The 25,117-nt window shown below is 39.7% G+C and overlaps 1 protein-coding gene across 1 annotated transcript; it reads right to left on the bottom strand.

Moving 5' to 3' along the window:
* Nucleotides 1-653: 653 nt before the first annotated feature.
* Nucleotides 654-13,252, bottom strand: LOC131884517 (uncharacterized). Its single transcript, XM_059232331.1, has 7 exons — nucleotides 13,143-13,252; nucleotides 12,668-12,855; nucleotides 12,276-12,353; nucleotides 11,930-12,028; nucleotides 10,592-10,766; nucleotides 3,135-3,239; nucleotides 654-1,531 (listed from the first exon to the last, which is right to left on the bottom strand). The coding sequence occupies exons 2-7, from the start codon at nucleotides 12,749-12,751 to the stop codon at nucleotides 753-755; spliced, it is 1,320 nt and encodes a 439-aa protein (XP_059088314.1). The 5' UTR covers nucleotides 12,752-12,855; nucleotides 13,143-13,252; the 3' UTR covers nucleotides 654-752.
* Between the last annotated feature and the right edge of the window lie 11,865 nt (nucleotides 13,253-25,117).

Raw genomic sequence — 25,117 nt, 5'->3', positions numbered from 1 at the left:
ATATCAGCCAGTGATGATCAGTTCTTTAGATTGTAGACAAAACCAAATATTGACCCAAAACAAGAGAAACACCTCCAGGTCCCGACTGCATTGAGTATTGACTATTAGTGCTTCCTCCAATGCTGAGACTTCCAATAATAATATTGACAAGGCAAGGACAATCATATGCTTGTCCACGCCTAAGAAATCAACACAATATTTTTTTTATAACACTAAAAACACTAAATTAGTTCGGGATAGCATTTAAAGCTTACTTAGGATGTACTTATCCCACTTGTGTTTCCATGAGTTTAAACACGGACTAAATTACCAATCAAATCAATCTTAAAAAACAAATGTATGGTTGTGGAAAAATTGGGATAAAAAGACGTGGCGTATTGGTTAGCGGAGTTTCCTAGCATGAGGGTGGTCCCTGGTTCATTTTCCAGTTTTTCAGACGATAGCTATTGGTAGCATGTTACGAACGAGCAGGAGCTACGTATATCTTATAAGAAGGAATGGCCAAAATTTTCAGATGAAGATGATTGCTATGGTAAGAAAAGTTTACAAAAAAATAATCAAAATTGGCACAAACAATGCTAAAAGAATTGCAGAAAATGCTTGTTGCAATTCGTTTTATACCAACAAATGATACTGGTCTTGGGAAAGGATAGTTCTCTTGCAACGCAGCTTTATTTCCAAATTTTAGCTGGTTTTCTCGTCCGCTTTCACAACAACTGAGAGTTTGTTTCCAGTCATATGAAGTCACATAATTAGCGTAACTTTTTCGTTTCCTTCCCATCCTTTTTGCGCTCACCCAAGACCAGCACTGTCTTTAGAAAATGTCTCTTTCCCAGGACCATATTGTAAGTTGTGATGCCGAGTGCGCCCAAGGCCATTAGAACGCCCAACCAGAGTCCAAAGTTGGAATGGGGTTCACCACAGATGGTATACCATTCTGAAAAGTTGGGTGCCACGGGAATGGCCGCGTCACATTGTGCGTTCCAATCCTCACTGTGGTTGGATAGACATACATATTCTTCGCGTAAATGACCTGCAAAATCTACGGCTTCCACACCACAAGGACCCAGAGTTTGATGGATCCCAGTCGACACGTGGTTCTCCGGAGTGCCAAACATCATTATTAGGCTTAGAAACAAGAAATAAAGGGTGATGGCAACTTTGGGAACGGCATCAATATCCGGCCTTGGCACGAGAGCATTCTTTTCTGACTCCTCGAGCTCGGGGAGAGAAGGTGGGCGTCTTTGGCGCTGACCTTTGGCCTGTGAGTGGCGATACTTGTTCCATAAGCCAAAGGAAATGACTGCCCCATAAAGGAGGAGGACGGTTCCAAAGCTACGGTTGGTGGGCAAACCTTGGGACTCGCCCGAGATGAGTTGTAAGAAAGCCATTTGGACCATCATGAGAGGCGTACAAAGGAGGGCATTCATCAGGAGAGTACTCGCAATTCTAAACATCCCAATATGCTTCTGCCCATTATTTTTTACCACTCGATTGAGCACAAGTAGACGAAGCAACAACTGGAAAGAAGCTAAAAGATACACTTGCACCAATGGTGCAGATCGAATAAAAACTAAGGTAGGTACATTACGAGTTACATGACAAAGGCTTCTTCCTGTAGAAGTCAGGTACCCACTAGCACATAACAATCATAAATGAAGGTACTATTGAAATCAGGGAACCAAAAATGGAACAAGTATGATGTATATGACATATTCAATTGTTGTTCAAAAATTTGAAGAATAGAAGTTTAGAATCAAGTTTCCAGAGAAACTTGCAAACACATCTTGACATTCTTCTGGCTCTTTGAATCTTTAAGACCAACTTTGGTTTTATTTTTTGTTTTATGGAATTCTAGCCCACATAAAAACTTAAATGCCTAAAAACATAATGCATAATAACAGCGACAGTTTTCAATGTAATTTTTTATCAAATATAAAACAATGATTTTGACCATGTATTTTTGGGAATTTAAGTTAAGGTATAACAGGAGCATTTTGGAGCTAAACACGAGAAAAATTGGACAATATAATCCCGTATATAGGAGCGGTTTACATATCTCAATGTCTGAATAAGAAAAGCAAAGAGTGCTCCCCATTTCCATTGACAATGTTTCAAAATATTGAATAATGTTTTTAGGTCAGAAAGTTTTTGATGTGGGCTGTAATTTCATATAGCAATTCTTAATGATCTTGGAGTGGAAAGCTCGAGGATTTCCGTACAACGAGGGGCTGGGAAGGTGTGATGAAAATGTCAAACCACAACTTAAATCAATCCTTCTCTAAGGAAATTAAATTTTGTTTGAATTAAGATGACAAGATGATTAAGATGATTAAGATGGGTGGGCGAGCAAAATTTCCAGTTCTTTAAATTGATTCGCCCGGTACGTACAACGAACAAATAAAGAATCACAGATCTAGTGTCATCTGATTGGGTAATGAAAGGCAATTATTTTTGCTTTTGTTTTTGTCCCCTAAAGTGGAAAATGTTTGAGCAGCCATTGAAAAGGCAGCGAGTTCCTGATTTGCTTCATGCCCAAGTTCCTCAAAACGGCATTGCTAAAACTGTTGGAGTTGATGTCAGAACAGCAGACGTTTTCAGCATGTCAAAAATGTTGGGAAATCCACAGAAAGAGCTATAAGAAGTGGTGGATTAACAAGAAGTGGAAGGAAAGCTTCCTCAAGACCTTTGAAGACCATATCGGCAAGGACCCTGCCATCAACATCAATGGACATGCCGGCAAAGAACACCAGTCAACCCCCCTCCCCCCAAACTTAGCACAATAAAGAAACTGTATTTTTGTCACTTTTTACTTTTCTAATTAGATTTAGTTCATCAATTGTGTTAATCCAAATTTCGTTAAAGTCGAAGCGGACAATTTCGCTCGATCCCCCCCCCCTGTACAGCACTTGGTTGGAAATTTTCATCACACCTTCTCAGTCTCTTGTGGCATGGACATGCTTGAGCTTTCCACTCCAGATCTATTAGTACTGTTATGATTTGTGAACTAGAATGTCAAGATGTGTTTGGGGATTTCCGTCATTATCTAATTGAGGCAAATTTCAGATCGGACTAAGCGCATCGAGTCATAAATATCCTGGGTTGAGTCGAGTAAGAAAGTACAAAACACTCACCAGTGAAAGTGATCACCCACACCGTGCTGCCAACGGGAGCTCCCAAGTTTCGGTTTCGAACACTGGCATCGCTTGAGTGCCACGTCCACCAAATGAACTTGGCCCCTAAAGAAACAAATATTATGCGATGATTGGATGGAGGCGACACATAAAAGCAAGGTTTTTTTAATCGAAACACTGAACAAGAACGGCAAAGTTAGATACTTTAGAGACTTGCAGCCACTCTTGGTCATACTTCCTGATAAATCTGGGATGCCAACCGTAACGAGAACACTTGGCTCCATTCGTAGCAGGGTGTGCTTATTTGTTTGTGTGTTTGTTTGTTGCGGAGGGAGATGGCACCTCTCTCGCATTATGTTCGAAATGGCCTCTGATGATGGCAAGCCACGAAGAGATACATCCACTCTGTCATCAAAACCTGAATCAATTCTGACCTAATTCTCGAGATTGACCACAAGTTTGCCAAAGAAACTTGAACTCGGCTAGCTTAGGATCAAACCAAGGGTACCATATATATAGTAAGTAGACACTACTAATTTGCGACACCCTCCCACCAGGCCATGTCTAAATAGCTAATTATTTCAAGATCCTGCTAAAGACTGATTCTGACATTTAACAGATGATTAGTTCATGAATCAAGTATCTTTGATATCTGAAGATATATCATAAATCTAATCATTCTCTATGTTATGATTAGTTAGTACTCAACCACTCTGCTGCAATTTGTTTCAAAGATGCAGAGAATATTGGGGGGTTGCCCAACAAAGTTCAATAAAATGTGCAAATAAATTTTGACGAAAATTTTGAATGTGTTTAAAATGCAAATAAATCTGTTTTAGGACATAAAACGAATGATGCATATTTTGCCCGTCTCTAATCATCACAAAAGGAGCAATTTCAAACACTAAAAATCTTCAAAATCTCGAATTCAGGCAAAAAGCACCAATTCCTTCAACCAAAAGACAGGCTGTTATAGTGCATATGTTGTATTACCAAAAATATGCTTAAAACACAACTAAAACTATGCCAGAGTGTAAAAACTGCACAATTTCTCAATTTTTAGGAGTTTTGCTATTCGTTTTTTTGAAATGAGAGATTCAAATAGTTCCACTTTTTTGCCAAAGATACCAGCTAAGCAGTAAATAAAATGAGAAGCCTGTGAACTTATCAGTTCATTAGTTTAAGCTCAGTACTTGTACAACAATTAGCAGTCAATCTTAGCGTCTTTTTTTATACATACGAGTATATTACGATCGTTGTGAAATCAATCTCCAAAAGAGATTTTTTTTCGTTATTGCCTTAGCTTGTACATCGTCTAACACACTCTCATCAATGTTAAGAGCTGTAAAAGGAGTCTGACAAGTTGATGGATTTCTTTCTTTGTGTTTTTGTTGTTAGAAACTCGGCCATGTGAAGATTATTTTTTTGCTTTGTTTTGACAAAAAAGGCCGAACGTTTGAACCGACGATTGATTGCAAAACAAAAGATGAAAAAGGGTCCATTAACCAAAAAAGTGAGATACCCGTAATATAGAACATTTCTAAGTCTCTGACTGAGCCTTTCATCTTTTTTGAACGATGGATCATAAAAAAACCTCCCCGTTCTTGAAGTTGGGGGCACCTAGTGGAATTTGCATGTGAAGTGAGTGTAAGGCCCTTTGAAGGTGAATTGAATATGAAGGATAATACGAAGGACAGAGACCGGACTTTCATCTTTTGCTTACTATGCTGGGCAATCCAAGTAGTATTCTGGTCAAAAAATAGGGAAGCTCGTTTTTTACACAATGGCACGTAAGGCCAAACGTCCTCAATACCAAATCAAAGAACCGAATAGGTCAAATTGCAATTATGAGCCTTGACCGGCTTGATCAATTGTTCAACCTAAATGTCTAATGCACAGCTTCATATTTTGAACAAATGTAAGCCACATTGTCTCAAAATTTAATTCAGTCAATGAGTGTTGAGAACTCCAACTGACGCAGAAGTCAGTTCGTTCAAGGAAAGTTTTAAACGGAGAAGCGCCAAAGCCACAAATTATCCGTTGATCAAATTTTCGCTTGGGGACCCCCTCAATACAAAAAAATGAGGAAAATATCTGATTTTGAACAAAGTCTATAGTTGCATTATGTAAAAAAGAAACCTACTGTTCATCCTCATCGTGTCTTTTCTCTTTCATTTATGTTTGCACAAGCTACACCTTTTGAAGCTAATTGTTTGTAAACCTTTATTTTCCCACCATATCCTTAACTTTTTTTGGTTTATTGTAGCCTAAGGCCAATCAATCTCTAGGAGTGGCTAATACCTAGCTACCTAGCAATTTCTACAGTGTAAACTCTTGTGACAGGTTGCATTTTTCCTTGAAACGGATTTGCCTCTTGGCTGTCATCTTTTACTTCATGTTTATGCATAATTGAAAAACCTTTGAAGACTGAATTTCACACGCCTGAAGCGTGAACTTGAAGACATATGGCCTTGAATATATAAGTGATACGAGTACCCACCACTTTGCTGGCACTATCTGCCCAAATCTGCGAATGTTGCTAATAAAAAGGCCAGGCATGATAAGGGCTGGATTCTTGGATGCAGCCGTCTCCTCACCTCTCGTCTCAGCTTGCTCATCATTTTGGTCAAAAAGCATTATCAAGTTTAAGAGAAATACTTGAATCATCCTCGCAAAAACACAATAAACATTTTTGATATTATTGTTTTTTTGAGTTATTGCTCAGCTTAAACACTTGCATGCCTAAAACTAGCAAAAACTGCCTGGATCTTTCTTTCAACACTCAATTTAGCATTTCAACCGTCGCGTCGGGCGTCTTACTTGAGCGAGGAGAAGGTTAAGGTGATCATCAAAGAATCCACCAATCATTTGACTTCAAGCCCGCTTTTTCAAGTCCTCTCCTTTTATTCCCATGTTTTAGCTTAAACCGGCAATTCCTTCCGGAGTTCAAAATTTCCTTTGACATTGGTAACAAGAATAATTCATCTAATTGTTTCCAATCACCCTGGGATTTCGACGAGTAAAGATAAACCAAACATATGTACGCCAGGAAATAAGAGATCAATCTAAGATTGAAATTTGAGCTAGGAAGTGTTTCCCTGTATGATTTGTGATCAAATTGAACCAACTGCTAACTGCACAAAGGAAATGACAACTAGTAAGCATCACTAATTTAAATGGAAAGGTTTCGCAGTGGATGCCTTATCATTAGACCTCGAAAAAAAGTTGTTTTTGGCCGAAATAGTTTTCTTAAAGTGGGAAAAAGGCGAAAAAAGTTGTAAAATTGGAAGATGTTGTGAAAATGCTCAAAAGGTGCAAAATGGGAAAAAAAACAATTTGATAATATGCAATTTGTTGATTTGCATAAACAGTTGTTATATTTGAAAAAACAGTCGTTTTAACCTCTATGCTGCATTCTTTTCTGTTACTAAGATGATAAGAACTCAACTGCATTTCATGGTTATCTATTGAGTTTCTTTCTTTCAGTGTTTGACATTAAGGCTACCACAAAGCTACTGATTTCATGGTATGCAATTGATTCTATTCTGGAGATTTTTTCCTGTTATTGCTGAGAGCAATTTTGTTCACAAAATGGTTTTGATTTTTCGTAGTATCAAACCCATGATCCCTTTTGCTCCCTTTTTGCTTTTCAAATTTTTGATATTCTATAAATTCAATAATCAAATTCCTTCGTAGACCAAATATTGTATCACGTTAAGGAGTTTAGACGAACCCTAATATTTTGTTTTAATTATACCTGGGATTATATTCCTTGCAGTAGTAGATAAAGTCAAATCAAAGGACAAAACAGCTATTAACTCCTGGATGCTGCACGGAAGTAAATTTAAAAAGTCTACACCAAAGAAAAGCAAGTTAAGAAGGAAAAAGATAGGGACCCAAATGACAAAACGGCTAAAAGTGTTATAAAATGTTAAAAAGGTAAACAACTCAAAAAAGTCGAAAAAGATTCAAAAGAGGGGGAAAATCGCACAGGGGACACGTGATGAAATATAAGCCACCCATCCCTCATCTAGCCAATTCAGCGCCCGCCCAGCCATCCCCAAACCAATTAGCAGAAAACTGACGTTATTTGTCCAACAAGAAAGGACCAAGTGCCTTCAAGTCTACCATTCGATTTAAGGTCTACACTAAGACATGTAGGACTAGGATCTCCGGCATCCCATACAGGATGAATTATTTGCAAGCGCGCTAGCGATGAGAACCCCCCACCAAACAAAGAGGCTCGACAACCATCATCCTTCAGCCATTTAGAGTTCCATGACTCCGATCGATGGTCTGATACGTCTGAGGCCTACACTGTGAGTTTTTATGTGGGCACTTTTCTTCAAGATTCCAAAGCAACCCATTCCCTAAGGAACAATGACAATACTTTCCTCGTTTTAGCTTAGCCTAGTGCCCTGCAATTTAAAGGGCACGGTCAGGAGAAGCGTCACCTAACTCGTTCTTGGTGAAACGGCACGAAGTTCCCAAAAGGAAGCAAAAAACAGTAAATAAACTTCACAGATTGGTGAATAACTGCTGACAGACCTACAATTTCAACAAAAAAAAGCCGGTCGAGAGGACACAGAGACATTTCTTACATATTCGTTGCTTTTCTCCCGCTAAAAGATGATTTATTGAACCTCAAAAAGAGATTGGAAACCATGAGGCTCGATTTGGAAATCAGAATTTGACTTCGGCGTTATATTGATAGGGGTCCAACTCACAAGCAGCCTAGCTAGTTAGTTAGCTAGCTGGGGAGTGGAATTCTCAAAAAAAGAATTTAGAAGATCTCAACGCATCAGCTCGTCTTTCTAGCAACTGTTGGTCGTTTCACCATACAATAACTATCTAGCTATCTATCATATCATAAGCGTACCCTTTCTATTACAATGCACTACACAATGCAGGCAGTGAGCAGCAGCAGACGTATAACGCCAGGGCGGCCACTGGGCCTACTCCCCTTAGCCTACTCCATACCTACGGTGAGAACGACAGGAATAAAAAAGACATCACGAAGAAGTTCCCATGAAACTCAAGTTCAAACTCGATTACTATGTCAATGTCTGCTCAGACAAAAATGTCTCGATTCTAAGGGCGGCTTTACACTACGATGGAACACCAGGATTGAATCCGGTTTAAGGATTGAAGTAGGACTTGTACTGGGGCGAGTCCAGCAAAGGACTCGAGTCTTTCACTGTACCCAAGTCGAACAAAAAGACTTATATTGCGAAATTTAAACCCAAAAATGAGAGTATTTTTTTTCTTCACAAATCCGGACTTGAGTCTAATGCAAAGCTGATTGACACCTCGAACTAATTGCGTTACCTCCCCACCTATCGGTAAGGCAATTGCCATTCAGACCCGAGATCGGCAAGGCTAGGGGTAAGGGGGTAAGACTGACCAAACATTTCTTATTTTTCCCCACTTACATTTATTTCATTTCAATAAAGGTTCATATCGTACAAACCTTGCCCACACAACTCTGCCTCAGAGTCTTTTAGAAAGGACTTGGACTTTAGTCTAGACTCCCCCAGCACTAGTCCGACTTCCAATCTCGACCGGATTCAATCCTGGCTTTCCATCCTTGTGTAAAGTCGCCCAACCTCTGACAGAATACCAATAGATCAGAGGGCCTAGAAACCAATGACGTTGTCGCACGTCAACCAAGGGTTATTTGACCTGGAAATATCCTCAAGACGTAGATGAGGAAGAAGTTCAGACTGTCGGTCTATCATTCACTTACAACCATCAGAATGGAGAAGCAGATCAAACAGCTCTTTTATGGGAACCTTTCCTTGAAGCCGCACAAAGATATGGCGAAACAATATCGTCGATTGGAATCTCCTTTTCACTCGAGAGAAGGGAGCTTGCCGAGAGTCCAAATTGATTGGACAGGAGAAGTTGAATCTGAACCACGGTCGTCAAGTTAATGCAAGTGGAAGCTTGCCAATAGTAGTTCTGAGATAAGTGCTGAGCTTCTTTTTTTTATAACGAGGACAACCATCAAATCGCGCTTGGTCTGTTTTTGAACCTAAACCATTCGATTTGGATGTACTAATTATTGGAGGAGTCGAAAACAACATGATGATTCATTGTTTCGGTATTAAGACACCCATTTATCTTTTAGTTTTTGTCACTTTCAATGTTTCCATGCGTCGCCTAAGGGAAGGTGAGAAGAGATTTCGATTTGGTAAAAAAATGAGGGCTGTCTCTAGGAAATTGAGGCATCAAACATGTTAGGTCGATTGTGCTCAGAACGACGAGGAATAAATGTTATTTTCTTGGGTTGATTGAGAATATCATTAGGCTAGATAACATTAGAACAAACCAGTTCTAGCAATTGATTGATCTTGAAGGATCAAAATTGGTATGGAGCATTTTTTTTCAAATATTAAAGCTTTTACTTTATGGTTTAATAGAATGTACGTATACATTAGGTCGCAAAGCTGTGATTTCTCGTAAACTCGCCACTAATGAAAAAACAACCAAGACGTTGTAGGATAATTTTTTATACAAGAAAAAAGGTTTACTCCCGTCGAATTGGTTTTGGTTTTTCACGGGCTTTTCTAACCGCTACAGGGAATGTAATGCCCAGTACTATTAAAATGAAAGGTTATAATTCGTCTATTTATTACCTTTCAATCTTTATATGATATTTGGTCTACCAACGAATTTGAGTTGACAGACCGAGCTAGTCCTTGAATATATGGTTGATCAGGAATGCTATCTAAAAATTTGTCCAAGTCTTACTTGAAAGATGCTACCGAATCAACAAGGCCTAAGTATTCCCTACGAATATGAGAGGGAAGCAAATTAAACAATGAAGGAGCCCGAGAAAGAAGAGAAGTGGACTTCATTGTTCGAACTAGCTTTGATTCTCGAGGACTTGAAGGTGCTCTCAATCCGCACATTAAGCCTCGACGGTCACTAGAATTGACCCTAAATCCTGGGTTGGGACAAAGCTCATGGATGCTTTTGAAGACATACAGTATCAGATACCTTTCGCACCTTCTCTGAATTGGATTTCATTTTAACGTCTTGACTGTTGTTATTTCTCCTATGTATTGCTGATTGATGTTGCAAACAATTTGATTAGCCTGAGCTTGAAACAAGATTACAAAGGAAAGGTAGAAGCTCTTTCTCGATTGATTGCATTATGGAATGTTAATTAAAAGCCTTTAATGACCAACCACCTACTCATTCTCTTTTAAGACGCTCTTGCTTAGCCTCAATTTGTTTTTTGGGGCATTTGTTTGTGTGAATTCGTGATTCTTTGCTCTTACACGCACATTCACACGCTTCCAAGCCTTAACGAAAAAATGACTGAGTTCAAATCTAAATAGAAAAACCACATCAATATGAGCCATTTTCGATTAGTTCAGCCCATGAACCCTGCTCGTCATTAGGTAACTGTCGATGTCGTACGGTTTGTACTTTAAGTATATACTATTCACCTGTGATGTCATAGGGTGCGTAGATCATTTCGCCCATGATTCCGGTGAGTGCGGCTTCAGCCAAGAGTGGCAATTTCAGGCGCCAAACTGACATCGTAGAAGTGTACATGAACACGTTATAGGCGCAAGGGATGTAGAGCGGCATTCTCGGCGTCAAATTCACACAAGCCTGGGCCTAGGAAGGGTATAAGGCTTACAAGAAGGGCAAGAAAATAAGTGGCTTAATAGAATAGCATGCGAGTAAGGTGGGTGGGCGGACGGATAGGGTTCAATGTGGTTCCGGTGTGGGAAGAAGCTGCTCAAAGTAGTTGGCCAACTATCTGGTGACTTAATGTCCTGCAACTTGGAGAAACCTAGGCAATATCGCAAAAACTGGCGGCCAAATTGTCCTTACAGTAGTCCAAGTAGTAAGTCCAGCAATAAGAAAGAAACTTTGCCCTTGGGTATACGTTTAAATCTCGCTCTTTGTCCTTTCGCGTGAAAAGTTTCTCGGGTTCGAAATGGAAAAGTTTTGTTGTCAGGCAGTCAGCCAGCCTGTGTTGAGGTTGGACTCTCATCCAACAGGAGCCTGAGGCACTATTGGCAGATGTGGTAAATTTTTTCCCTCTCGGTGGCTTTGTTTCAATCTCATCCTTTGAGACTTTAATGATTATGGGATCCACGCCCAACACAAGTTGTCAGTCCTTTACGAAACATTACAAAATGGACCTCTTTTGATCTGAATTCCCCATTATAATGCTATACAAAATACATAGGTGCATTATCATCCGTTCGGGCTCAGTGCATGGGAGATGTATTCCCACTTACAGAATCGACCTTTCAAGAAAATAAGCATCAAAAGAGCTGAGATATCGTTGTTTTCGACCAAATTGTGCTCCCCTTTCCTGGTGAGTATATAACTTGGCTGCTCCACCCAGAGTGGAAATGCTAGTCTTTCCGCGACAAATGGAAACTACTTTAATGAAAAGCAACTCAATAACGTGATGTCTAAAAATATATCTTACGTATGTTTCCTCTTATTTTCTTCCATCATCGCTTCCAAATACTGGGTAATTAGGGTAAGTGGATTCCCCGACCCTCTTGTGTTATCTAGTGTTTTCCATAAGTGATGTTGGCTTGGCGATGCTCTACTGCTTTCTCGCTAAAAATGCCGTTCCAAGAGCTCATAATGAATGCACTCCAATCATTGGTGTTTTATGCGTCGGCCTTGTCTTTTTGGATTTCTACTTTATGTGTACAGTTCAGCTACTGAATATAACCAGAACTTTGGGCACCTTTAAGCGAGGTTCCCGGGTAGGGTAACACCAATTTCACTTCTCGTGAGCTCCTTCTCCTTACCTGCCAAAAGTTGTCCACCAGCGGAAGCATCATAAATATGGCATCATTGGCCACACCCGTTATGAAAGATCCCGCCCAAACCATTAGATGAAGTCGACCCTGAAAATGACCCAAAAAATAAAGAACGGAAGAGGAGCGCCTACAACACCCACAAACCCACCTACGCACTCCTGGGTTCCATGGAACGTACTCGGTCATTTTTTTTAGAGTTTCCACCATGTCTTCCCTACTTGATACTAGCTAGGTGCGTACTTTAAGATACGTATGCTCACTTGCATGCGTAGTATTCTACTCCAGAATATACAATATATAAATATACTCCAGGGAGAAATGCCCTCCTACTTACTTGAGCTAAGGCGTGGAAAAAGAGGATAATGGAAAGAAATATGAAGACGAACTCGCCCATTACAAAGGTTGGCATGACCTGAAACGAAATGGTAAGAACAAATGCACCCAGCTCCAAAGCGGATTATGAAACATTAAAGTAGCCAAAAGTAAGCATGATTTTCCACCAGGATCTGTTCATGAGACATATATGAATTGGGGGATTGACTTGGTCATTTTTCTACCCCCCAATCAGTACGGAGGCTATCGGTCTCATAAGTTCAGATTTTGTCGGGTATTTAGCTAGTTGGATTTCAAAACAGCTATGTGTACAGTAGCTCGTTCTTTGGTCCACCCTAGCGTTGTCGATTAAAGGGGGATGATCGCTATATGATCACGTTGTGATCGTTTCACCTGAAATCGCTCCCTGGGGTCATTAAATGCTTTCCAAGGGACTTCGGCCCAAGATGGGTGCCACATGTTCAATATCGACTCCATTTCTCCAAGTAGAACGGGTTGCAAGGCCGAAGATGCAAAGCTCCGGGACACTCACTTTGAAGAGAGGGAAGGAGAGACACTCAAGGGCTTGATGAATCAAGGGTCTGAAAGTAAGCACAACCAATCATCTGAAGTTGGACCCTGCTTATTTGTCCTAGGCTTAGACTAAAGGACAACATTGAAGGTCAGTCACTGACTGGATCAACGGGACACTCTTGGGGAAGTTAGTCAGGTTTTCACGCAAGCCCATAAAGGGTAATGACTTCCAATGTGTTCGGTATGTTTTGTGCCGTCAAGTTCCGGTCCTTGCGATAATTTGAAAACCATGGTAGAGTTGAAAGCCTCTTGTTTTCCGTTTCCTTCTGAACCCCAAAACGTACATAAATCTTACCTCTCGATAAGGTTCACATAGAAAATTAGTCGTAATGACTCTGTCTATTTTTCCAATAGATTTCTTCTCGTTTCTTATCAATCATGCACCACAACACGTTACTTGTTGCTAAGAGCATCTTATCTGAATCTTGTTTACATTGACATTGAATGATTGAAGTTGAAACGACAGGCAAATAAGGTCAAGCCAGATAAGTCGATGGAGGCGGATCTAGTCACCCTGTTTTAGATACACAGACATTTAACTAACAATCGGACAGTTATTTGATAAAAAATATTCGCCGTTCAACCATTAAAAAGAGAAGAAAAAGACTTATAATGGGTTCATCAAGGTTTTCTACTGCAACTTAATCGATAACTATGGAACAATGTTACTCCAGCCAATCAAAAACAGTGCCTTCACAATCAGAACCCCGCCCAAACAGCCTTTCAATTGTTATCTATCTGTTCTAAAACTGGTCTGCCTTCCTTGTTCATATAGCATACTTTTGGCAGATGCTTCGTGGTTCAATTACGAGCTCCTACGGTTCTTTCGAATACTATTCTCCCATTTCAAGTGACGATAACTCACACATAGCTTTTCATAAGTGATCTCTGTAAGCAGAAATTCATCAGACAATGATGACCAATGAGACAAAAAGGACTCATTTTTTCTTCTTTTTCCGGTTCTTTACCCGATACCAAGGAATGAAACCCCCTCTTAGTTTGCAATCCAGCATCCTGCCCGGTGAGATATTTGGTCATGTATTGTGTTATAATTTGCCGCCCTAACGCAACCTTGTACGTTGGGCTGATCCTCTTCAAAGGATAACTAAGAGCATTTTCAAAAAGAATCAGTATTGATGGCATCACATATAATGTTTTGAAATTGTACAAAATGATGTTAATGATGAATAGGGATACTTAGGGACTCGCTTTAGATCGATGTAAAATATGTTTTCAAAAGCTGGAGCTAGTCGCAAAGTCAAGCTCTAAATTGCGATGTTCATCCAACGAACAAACTCCCAACAATGGCCCAGGGGACCCCCATCAAATGAATTACTGGGTCCGATGCGGTTCTCTGGAGACAGAATTTGAATCTTGAGCGCATGAAACCCTGGCATTCAAACAGTCCATTCATACTACTGAAAACTGAGGGTGGCTCTCAAAAAACGAATTCTTCAATTTCCAAATCTTCCGAGAGCTTGTTAGCTTTCAGTTTGACCTTCATAAAGAAAAGAACCCCGGTGATTGAGTTCTCACTCTTACCCTCAACGAAGCGGCAAATGCCAGCAGAATCCAGAATCAATCGATCCTTCCCCTCTCTCATCTTTGATGCGCATCCTATGGTTCCGAGTACTCTTTTTCATTACAGCCTATAAACTGGGCCCTTTTCTTTGACATTTCAAAGAAGGGTTCTACACGTTGCATTACATAAAAAGGGCACCCCGAGTAATCCGATCTCGTTTGGGGCGTTGCGTCGAGTAGTTTTAAGAGGGCCATTTGAAAAGGAAGTGCTGCTGGTCGAGACTTAGGCGTATGCAGTGGCACTACTTGAGCATAGGGGAAACGAACCATAATACATATATACACGTACAGTGGTGGATGGAGGTGATGGGAAACCAAGTCAAGCTGGATTGGTGGTACTTCCAAAGGAGTACTGCCACTTGGTACTCTGACGGATTTATAAGGCTGTAATACCATTTGCCAAGAGAAAGAGCCCTCGCCGACCATGAGAATCCCCATGGCCGGGTACCATCTACGGTGCCACCTCAGATGGTTGCGAACCAAATTTGCCCTCAGCCAGCCATGAAGAAAAGTCATGGTAATGAGGGTCTAATAGACCCATAAAAGAATGAAAAGAGAGCCCAAAATGTGTGTCTTATGGAACGAGGAGCATATTCTTTTCCCTTCACTTGGGCTATTCCATTTCTTTTGATTGAGTCTCATTGGTCTCATTGCACATGTAGCAGTGAGGATTGGCAACCTATGTGAACACATGAGCAATGAGGTCACACTTAGCAATATTCAAAATTACAGCCCCAAATGAAAGTGTTAGGCTGATGCACTTGAATTGTGGGGCAGTTCAATGTTGCTTGTCAAATATTGACTCTTTAAGGTCATTCCTTATGTATTTCATTGATTGTTATAAGGATGATTTATCTATTTGAGCTACTTTACCAATGAAACAATAGTCTTTGTCATTTATATGGGATTCAAGTAAGCTACAATGAATTCACATTATGTTCATTTCAAATGCAATAATTTCGTTAACCACTGTCTGTTTGACAAGAAAAACTTTTTTTTTAAATTGTAATTGATGGGTTCATTTGACGAATTTTCATTTTCTTTCTTTTTTTTCTTTCCTGTAACAATTCTTTAACCGAAGAAGAGAAAAACCAAGTTCATAGGAACTAGTAGTATACATTTTTGTAAAGATTTATGTGATCAATCCACGGCCTTTTATGATGTAGGACAGATGAAATCTTAATGGAAATTTGTGAATGAATTATGTATGGCATGCATACGTACAAAGCTCTCCAAAAGAATGCTTCAAAAATTAGGTACTATTTCCTGGCAATGAGAAATGATAAGAGGTCATTTCATTTGACTTCAATAAGAAACATTGTTTTGTGTTGTTTAAAAACAGGATGGTCGGATATAACAGTAATGACTTAATATGGCTCTCAAGGACAGAGTTGGATAGCAATTAGCACAACCATGCTTTATACTAACTTCACCAAGAGATCGAAATGCAGGATCTTCCTTACTTAAGATCCTTATACCGGTAAGGAGAAATAAGATAGTTTTTAGAGGTGAACTATTTAAACAATGGTTACTCCTAATATATCATAAGGAGTATATAAACAGATTAAATATTCAAGAAAAAGCATGTTATCAGGGTAAAAGCTATAGAAGATTATCAATTTTAGACGTTTTCCAAAATCAAAAATCAAACTAGCATTTTGTTTGTTACGAAGTCACATGGCAGCTTTCTCGCTCGGCTTGCTATCTGAATGATGGGTGTCCCAATTGAGGGATATTCCCGTTTCGTCGTCACAGCCGACATTTATTATAACCTCACCCTCGGGGATGACCAGAGTTTCGCCCATTTAAGCTGTTAAAGCCGCTATTAAAACACCGCATTAAAGCTTGAACTAGGCTTGAACTAGAACCCTGGGATCGGACCAGGATTCTCACATTGGAAAGCGGTTGCTCTACCAATGCGGTATCCCAGCAGGCCTACTATGAAATACATCAAACCAGTGTCATACCAACTGAATTTACGATAACTTGACTAATAAGATTGTCTTATCTTGGGTGGATCAATAACTTGAAATTTTTTATTCTGTTTTTTGGAATGACGTCTTAGCAGTTAAAATCACAAATCGCAATAAAAAAGAGCTTCATCAAAGGGAGCAGTGCTTTGCACTTTTGAATCATACATGATAATCAATATAATATATACATAAAGTGAAAAACAAGTGAAAACGCAGAGCACACTAATTTTGTTTTCTTTTGAGCTGAGACAAGAACTACGGACATCTCGCATCGTAATGCCATTAGACTTTCAGTCATGTGTTCCATCACATAGAGTCTTGGATACTCAGTATACGGACGTGAAATCGTTCAACCTTTACAATTGATTGACCGAGTTAACTTCAATGTTTACGATTAATGATACCGTCCCTTCCTCATTGTGCTGACGAGCTTTTGGACTCCCACCACAAATTTGGAACTACAAAGACTGCACCTGGTCATTAGTATGGAGTACAATTGTTGCCTGAAATATCCCATTTTGCGTGTTTGTTTTGATTGTCGTTTATCCTTTAAAAATGAAAAATGAGAACACAAGATTGTCACTTCAATGCAAATTGTGTAAAGAGTTATCACATGAGCCTTTCTTTTTTGGAAGGAAAGCATTTGCGCCTCGGGCTTTTCCATTTCAAGAAGTTATGTTAGAATTGAAGATGCAACCTTGGTGTTCGAATATAATTCCGTTGACAAGAATCTAGATTATTTGAATCCTGTTGTTGGCCTCATTACCTCTGATATACCGTTCTATCTAGAAACGAAATGTTAACTGATCCAACAAAATGCTCAAACTTGTCCGCCCGTCAAAGTCTTTGCCAATTTGGGGAGCCATTTCAAGAGGGAATGAAAGGAAAATAATCTTCATAAAGTGCCCTGGAGGACATATCAGAGAAGCCAGGAAGTGTAGAAAATGTCGAGGTGATTGCATTTAAATCTTCTTGGCAAACTTTTACAACGACACCTTAGACGACGACCGAGAAAATGGGCTTTTCCATTTCATCCCACGGAATGAAGGGCCCCTTTTTCAAGGCCACCACAGAAAATGTGCTCGGTTGGATGGGTGCTTGCTGGCCTGTTTGCTTGTTTGGAGGGTATTGTGACCAGATTGTCACGTCGCGTCGCCTTGAGACGCGATATTGAACCAGGTCTTAACGATGAAAAGCGAAGCTGAGTTCGTTGTACTCTCCCTAAGACGGGAACCCAACGAGTCCATCTTGGCGAGAAAAACGTCCAAAAAGGAGGAGTTGCATCTCAAAACTGAATACCCGAATGACCGTCGGGAGATATGATGCTTGCATTCAAACTGGACATTGCAAAACGAGAGAAATATAATGAAAAACCTAGCTTAGGCATAACACGTTAGTTCTACTGGTCAAGAACTCCTAACATTTTTACATCTCGAACTAAAATGGAAAAAGCCAACTCAAAGGTGAAAAATATGAGCCTAAAAAACGGGGACAAGAATGAAGCTGGGACATCCTTCTTGTCATTTTCAAGTTGGGACGTTAATATTGTGCTTCAGTTTAATCCTGTTTTTTTTTATCCGGAATGCCATATTCTCCACATAGAAGTCCAGTAATGTTATGAATATAGTGTTAAGGCTATTTCAAGGGTTTCTTTAAAATTACAGACAATCATATCGGGAAATGTGGGAATTTTGGTGCAACAAATAATCACTGGATTATTGTTGGGATTATTCAGCACATTACTTGAGGATTTTCTTGAAACCATTCTGGTTCACGTAGTCATGGGAGTAGACATTTTCTTGTTATGGCTGCCACTCAACTACATTGCTTATTTTCGTTTTTCAATAATATGTCATGAAAATATTTAAGTTTTCTGTTTAAAGGATCAAAACCAAAGAGAGAGTTTATTTGAGAGCCTTTTTCAAATACGTGTTGTTAAAGGTTGTCAATATAACGCCAAAACAAAAGACCTGATCGGTGATCATCAAACTCTTACGTTGCGGCTTAAACCCGACGGATACCTCAAAATCCCTCAAGTGCATGCGGATGAAGGTCTATAGGATCAAGAAATTATTTGAAGACTCATGAAGTGTCATAAAGAGGATGACCAAAGAGAAAACAGTGAGAACCAATCAACTGGTTCGATATACGAGGTCAATGATCCCAAGGAACCCGGTCAGGAAAGTGCTCACCTTGAACAAAACCTACGGGATCACTAGAGTTACAATTTCAAGGTAGTTGAAGCAGGATCTTGGAGCAAAGTCAAGGAAAAGGTCAGCTCCAAGATTCTGCTTGATCAACCTCGACATTGTGGCCCTTTTCCTATAGACCATCAACTGATTGTAGTAGAGGGATCTTGAGATATCAGTCGGGTTAAAGCCGCTTCGTAACAGTTTAACAATCCTCGATCAGGTCTCCTCCATTCCAACACAGATTGTTTGCTTTGCTTCCTTTTGAGCTTATTTTTGTTTTTCTCGATCGCAAAACATTGAAGTTTATTGCACCTAATCTAAAAAATCGCAACCGTTGTTCAGAAGCGTGCTTTTTAAGGCTTTAAACAAATTATAGCGTTTGATATGAGCCTTGTATATAGTATGTAGAAGGCAAGTTAAGATAACACGTTAGAACTGTCCCCGTATTCCTTAAGTCATGCCTTCGAAAAAGTCATGACTTCAGAGTGGGGTTCTCGGAGAACAATCTTCCTAAAAGCTTTTCACTTTAAATCACCAAACACATTAGATACGCAGTTACACACCGAGGTGAGGTCTGGACAAGTTGAACTGCTCTCTAAAGCAATTCCGCAATCTTCCTTGGGCAATTTTGAGAAAGTTTTAACTGTGAGTGTGGGTGGGTGGGTAGCGAAATTATTCTTGGAACAAAAGAAATGAGATACGCGGTTTGAGTAACGCCAAAGACCGGACTTGATTTCCTGTGAGCATTTTCCTCCACCCTCAAGGCAGGGAAATCTACGCCACAAATGACAGACTGTCACTAAATGCGCTCACTTATCCTGCCGGAAACTTTGTGTGTACTGGTGTTTGTTTGATCATTCAAATCCTTAAATCCTGGTCAAGTCTTGGTCTGCTCCGTGGACACCCAAACATGAAACAAGTTTCCTATGTCCACAATCACACAATTTTGGTCTGACTCGGCAGTCATGCGCGTTGACCACAAATGAGACGTTCCATGTCAAAATTGTGCTACTCTCCTTGGTGTGGCGTGCGCCATAAATAGCACCTTAAATTGCTTGCTTCGGAGCCCAGGTCATGTGTTGGTGGTGTTGGATACGTGTGTAAATTAATGGTCCATCTCGTGCTAACCTCTGCTCTGTGGGAGAAAACTGACCGAGGTTGAGTCTGAACGAGTTTGTTCCCAAACAACGGAAACCATTCATAGTACCGTAGTTGTTTGTTGATCTTCCTTCTTGCCTTCTTCCGAGCTTAGACTACTGTACGTACACTTCTCGTAGTGTACAGTAGTACAGAGAGAGAGCATTGGTTGGGTTGCGTATCCTTGAGCATGTGTTTGGTTTGAGTTTCAAGAAAGAAAGCATACAACCATTAAACAAGCAAACAACCCACCCATCGTCTTGCCCACTTCCACCATCGCGGAGATGTTTGTGAATTCAATGCCTCTCATATCACCACCCACCAGATCAAGTATCTCCAGACGGACAGTATGATAAAAAAAAATATGCACTAGCAGTCATATGCACACGAGTGCAACGTTTGACTAGGGCCAAAACAGAACCGGAAAGGCCGGCGCCCACTACTTGGCGGAGCACAAGGAATGAGAAACCGAGAAACTACCTTCGATTCGACTTCACTTTCTCAGGAAGTGATTTCCTGTCAAAATTTTACTACGAAAGAAAGATGGAACCAGCCACAGAAGGGATTACAATTGAGCAAAATCCTTTCGAATTTTGAGCCTCATTTAGGGTCGAGGTTGTATTGGACCCAGGTAAGTAAATTCTTGAGTACCCAATTTGCTTGCCGGCAAATAAAAAAGCTGCGAAGAAAAATTGTATATTTTATAACATTTGAAGTAACTTTTGGCTAAATTTCGTACCTCTTAAAATCTTTCCTCTTGACGATCTTATTCTGCAGATTTCGAGTCCTATAGAGGGCAGAGAAGTAGCATTCGGTTAACCAGGAGAAAGGTCGTACCACAATCATATTGAACTATTCTGACGTTATTGTTGGGAAAACTTTTTTGGTTACTCTCGATTAGAAGAAAATAAGACATGCAAAAACAAGCCAATTGAGAGACTCCGTAAAGCAAAGTTAGGATCAACTTGACCCCAAACTATGCTGTGTTCTTTATTGTGAGCCAGTTTATTTCGTAGCAACCATATATTGAGTAAGGGAAAGCTGCAGTGTCAAAAAATATTAAACTAGACTGTCGGTTGAATCTATGTAAATAGTCCTTTTCACTGAGCGGAGGCTGCGCCATCTGCTTCGACAAGGTGCGGACAAACAAACGTAGATATAAGAGAACACGATCTGATATGTCAGAGTTCATCAAGGTATTGTTAAATGAACAATTTGTTGATTAAGTATCGTGACACAATGAAAACCACAACAACTCTTCTGGGAGACTTTTCAAATCCTCTATGGGTAAAATTCTGAAAACGTTTGACATGTAAATAAGCACTCAACAGGAAGTTGTTTAGGTTATGGTTGATTTTTTTTTATTGCAAACATTATCTCTAACAAAACAGCATTAGAGAAGGCACAGTCTCACAATATTTTGGTGACCAACCTCAAAAATATCACTTCCTTTACACTTGCATTTTGTTTAATAGCACAATTTATTGGAAGAAATACAATCACAAAGAGTCGTTGGCATGCTACAAGTATTCAATATGTTGCTACTTGGTTAGGTTCAATTTCGATGACATAAGTGTACAAAATCTTACTCTTTTTGAATTTGAAAGGTCTTTCCGAAGATTTGACGGGTTATTTATGGTGTTAGAATGTATCAGTATTAAGTTGTTCAGCGAAAAATACCTTGTTAAAGACAGGTATCTTAGAGCGTATTCTCGTGCTTTTATGTTTGTTTGTCCGCAACAAAAGGAGACAGAGGGGAATGAAAAAGACTATTATCCAATCATTAAAAGATATGTTTAGATTAGAATACATGTGGGGTTATGATAGATGCCTACTTTTGTCTTATTGTTTTGACCTAGATAATGTAATTTTATTAGGGAAAATATCAAAGCATCAAAAAACTTCCTGGTATTGTTAAATGTTTTTTTCCCGAAACTGGCTAAGTGTTACGGCATGACTTTTTGCTTGAACTACAAATCATGTTCAACATCAGCTTCCTTTACAATGCAAAACATACAGATCAGCATTTCTAAAACGTGTCTGATGCGCCAAATTTGCATCACTGCCCATAGTATCTTCAAAAAATGCGACAAGGGAGGTGGTCGTAGTTTCCTTAATTGTTCAAATAAATACAACGTTATAGTAGATCAAAGTGTTGAAACTAGTGCCAATGGGTTCCAGGGTAATTCGAAACAATGGAAATATCGACACAGGAAAGGTCGACACATCAGAGATCTCAACAAACTGGAAAGTTGGACACATCGGAAAATCCAACACAATAAAGGCTCAATGTATCAGAAAACTCAATGCATTAGAAAACTCTACACACCGTATAAGAAAACACAACATATCAAAACATGCAACAGATTGGAAAAACATGACTGCTAAAACCTGTTGCTAACATCTTTAATTGAGGGTAATTGGAAATGGAGATAAGGTATCCCTGCTTAGTATCCAAATACTTCTGCAATAAAAAAATATTTAAAAAAAATGTAAAGCTCATTGGTCAAGCTGTCAAAAAGCTTATTGAAAAACTTGCAACTGAAATTTTAAATTTGCTGAGTTTTCTTGTATTTTATGGTAGCTTTTCGATGCATCGAATTTTTAATTGAGTTGAGTTTTCCAATGTGTGAGTTCTCTGGTGTGTCATCTTGCCTTGTGCCGAGTTTTCCGTTGTGTCGAGCTACCCTGGAACTGTTCCGATAATTCCCATGAAGAGGGTCTTGTCAACGTTGAAAGTATTTTTAAATGAAGAAAAAAAAACTTTACATGATATCTTTGAACCTACACAATTCCTCCACATAATTGAGTCAGATATTTTACTGAAGGCATTTTGTCTTGAGTGTCATATGATGTTCGTAATTGTTAGTTTTGTTCTTACATTTGGTCTTGAAATCTAGCTTTGTGAGACACCTATCCACTTACAGCAATGCTTCCAGATGGATGGCGGGCGGGGAAAAGTGCTACACTAACACTACACTAACACTAAGTGAACACTATTGATGGGATCAAATAAATTTTCAAAATCAAAATTGCTAGAAAGCAAGGAAAATCAAAGCACCAGCCGTTTCCAACGTAACCTAAAAGGTTAGGTTTGACCAAAAAGGCAACCCTGGTTTGATTGAAGAGACATCAAGGTTACTTTTTGTGACCAACTAACGGGCTTCCGTATTCTGCTAGTGATGCCACATGCCACTGAAAGTGTAAATTGCTAGGCCTGGTCGCATCCTCCCCTGATTTTTTATTTGATCTCGTCTCTAGTGAACACGCAAGATATGGCAGCACTGCCGAGCAAAATAAATTCTTCAGGGCTCAAGGGTTGAGCTTTAAGGTCAAACGTGTGAACAAAACGAGCAGTTTTGAAAGTAATTTGTCATCATTATGATTCAATTTTACGGTTTTCTCCTTTTAACGATAATTTCCACTTAACATTATGGCTACATAGTAATTTGTCACAAATTCAATTTTCGTATCTCAATCACGGTTCTTCGAGCCGCTCAGTGGCGCCCCTTTACGGTGAATGCTGACCCTTTTTTAAAGACATTGAACCATTGTGTTATACCAAGCCTTCACTAAAAGGCGAACACTGATGTGGCTGAATTTTTTATATTGAAATTTAATTCTGATCAGCACTGTTTTTATACAGACAAATGGTGTCACGTTTCTATTAATCGCCTATTAGAGAGGAACATTAATTACACTTGTGAAATCTTCTGTTCATCACGAGAAAGCTGTAAGTGGGTTGACCGTTCAATGACGTGTGAGTTGGCAAATTGTGGTATTACAGGCCAAGGATGGGAGGCCAAATGTCTGTTCTTTTTTCTTTTATATTTAAGCGCACTTCACAATAGCATATGTTACGAAAGTGGATGATCTGACACTGTGACACTGATGATGATGATAAAGATGCAGATGTAGATGAATAAAAATGCCATGGCTGAGCCTCTAGAACACATGGTTAGCGTGTGAATGGGTGGTCTCTATGGCACACTGGAGTTAATTCCATCTCGGCAACGTTTTAGCTGGTAGATTTCGATGGTTGCTTGGACCCCACTTCGTCATTTTAAGGCGCTTCAGACCGTATAGAAAAACGGAGCCAATCAGCAAATTCATGGTGGACTGATTGATTTTCATCGGGTGAAAGAGAGGTGAGCTTATACACATGCTGTCAAATATCTGAAACCCCACAAATGGAAAACGTCTTGCAACCATACCGCCTGAAGCCACCGAATTTTGGGCCGGCCTGATTTGATGGAAAACACTTGTTTCCAAGGGCCAGATCCCTCAAAGCCCGCCTATCCATGTCTAAAGTAATCCTTGACTTAGGTGACTCATACCCACAATATTTCACGTGAAGCTCCATTGCGCTTTCGACCTTGTTTCGACTGTTACGGTCATTGGGGATCAATTGGGAGGAGGCATGTTGAAAAGGGGACTATCAGATTTTCATGGTACAATTGTCTTTGGTTTTGCAGGTGCGGGAAATCTATCCGCTTGTCTGAAAAGCCTTGCTCACAACAGTCTGGACATGCTCTTCAAATTTTCTGTTGTTCTCAACACCTATGCTAAAATCCTTTACCCATACGACCAACTCAATTGGATTGGGGCAATCATTTAAATAGATCGATTTGTCCAAACTTAAGGATGAAAAGTCAGAGCTTTGCACTCTCCACCCCTTTGCCTCAAATTTTGTCCAACTATCAGATCAAACACCAGATCCAAGTCGTTTTTATAATAGAGGACGACGTCGACACGTAAGGGTAGGGTAAGTGATGAGTGTGAACGGAATTTATGTAAAAGATAACTTGGGATCATCGCCTTGGGAACGTTTAGGCAATATCTGGCAGGTTTTTTGTTTGCTGAGACCATCGTCAGTGATGTAAGTCTGGGCTTCAAACACGTTTTTGAGAAGCTGACCCTTCGTTCACAGTGCAATATGAGGAAAGGTCAGCTACGTTAAAACCAGTTTGAAACGCCAATTTTGCATCACTGACATTGGCAGGCAAGTTTGTTTGCCTAAATGTCCGAATAGGACGGCATAAAAGATTTAAGGTATAGTCTTTGAGAAGGGGATACAAATGTAATACTGGGGTACTCTGGAAGATAGGGTTTGTGCTCTAGTAATCAACCAAGTTTTACTTTTTGAATGCTACCCGTCAGAAAGTCTCTGAGCCAGGCATAAGTGTTCCCCCAAATGCCCATGTCAGCCAAGTAATTAAGCAATGTGATATGGCATACTTTTTTCAATGCTTCAATAAAATCACATCTACACAATCGTGATTACGATATCCCTTATATGTGTCGCCAAAATTTTGAACTGATTGCGTCAAAGAGGTGAAATGGGTTCGGGAATTTATGCCGTTTGTCAGGTACGTTGTCTTTTCAGT

Source organism: Tigriopus californicus, chromosome 8 (assembly GCF_007210705.1).
Source record: "Tigriopus californicus strain San Diego chromosome 8, Tcal_SD_v2.1, whole genome shotgun sequence".
In the NCBI taxonomy this organism is placed as follows: Eukaryota; Metazoa; Arthropoda; class Copepoda; order Harpacticoida; family Harpacticidae; genus Tigriopus; species Tigriopus californicus.
This window is presented reverse-complemented; position numbering and strand designations above follow the sequence as displayed.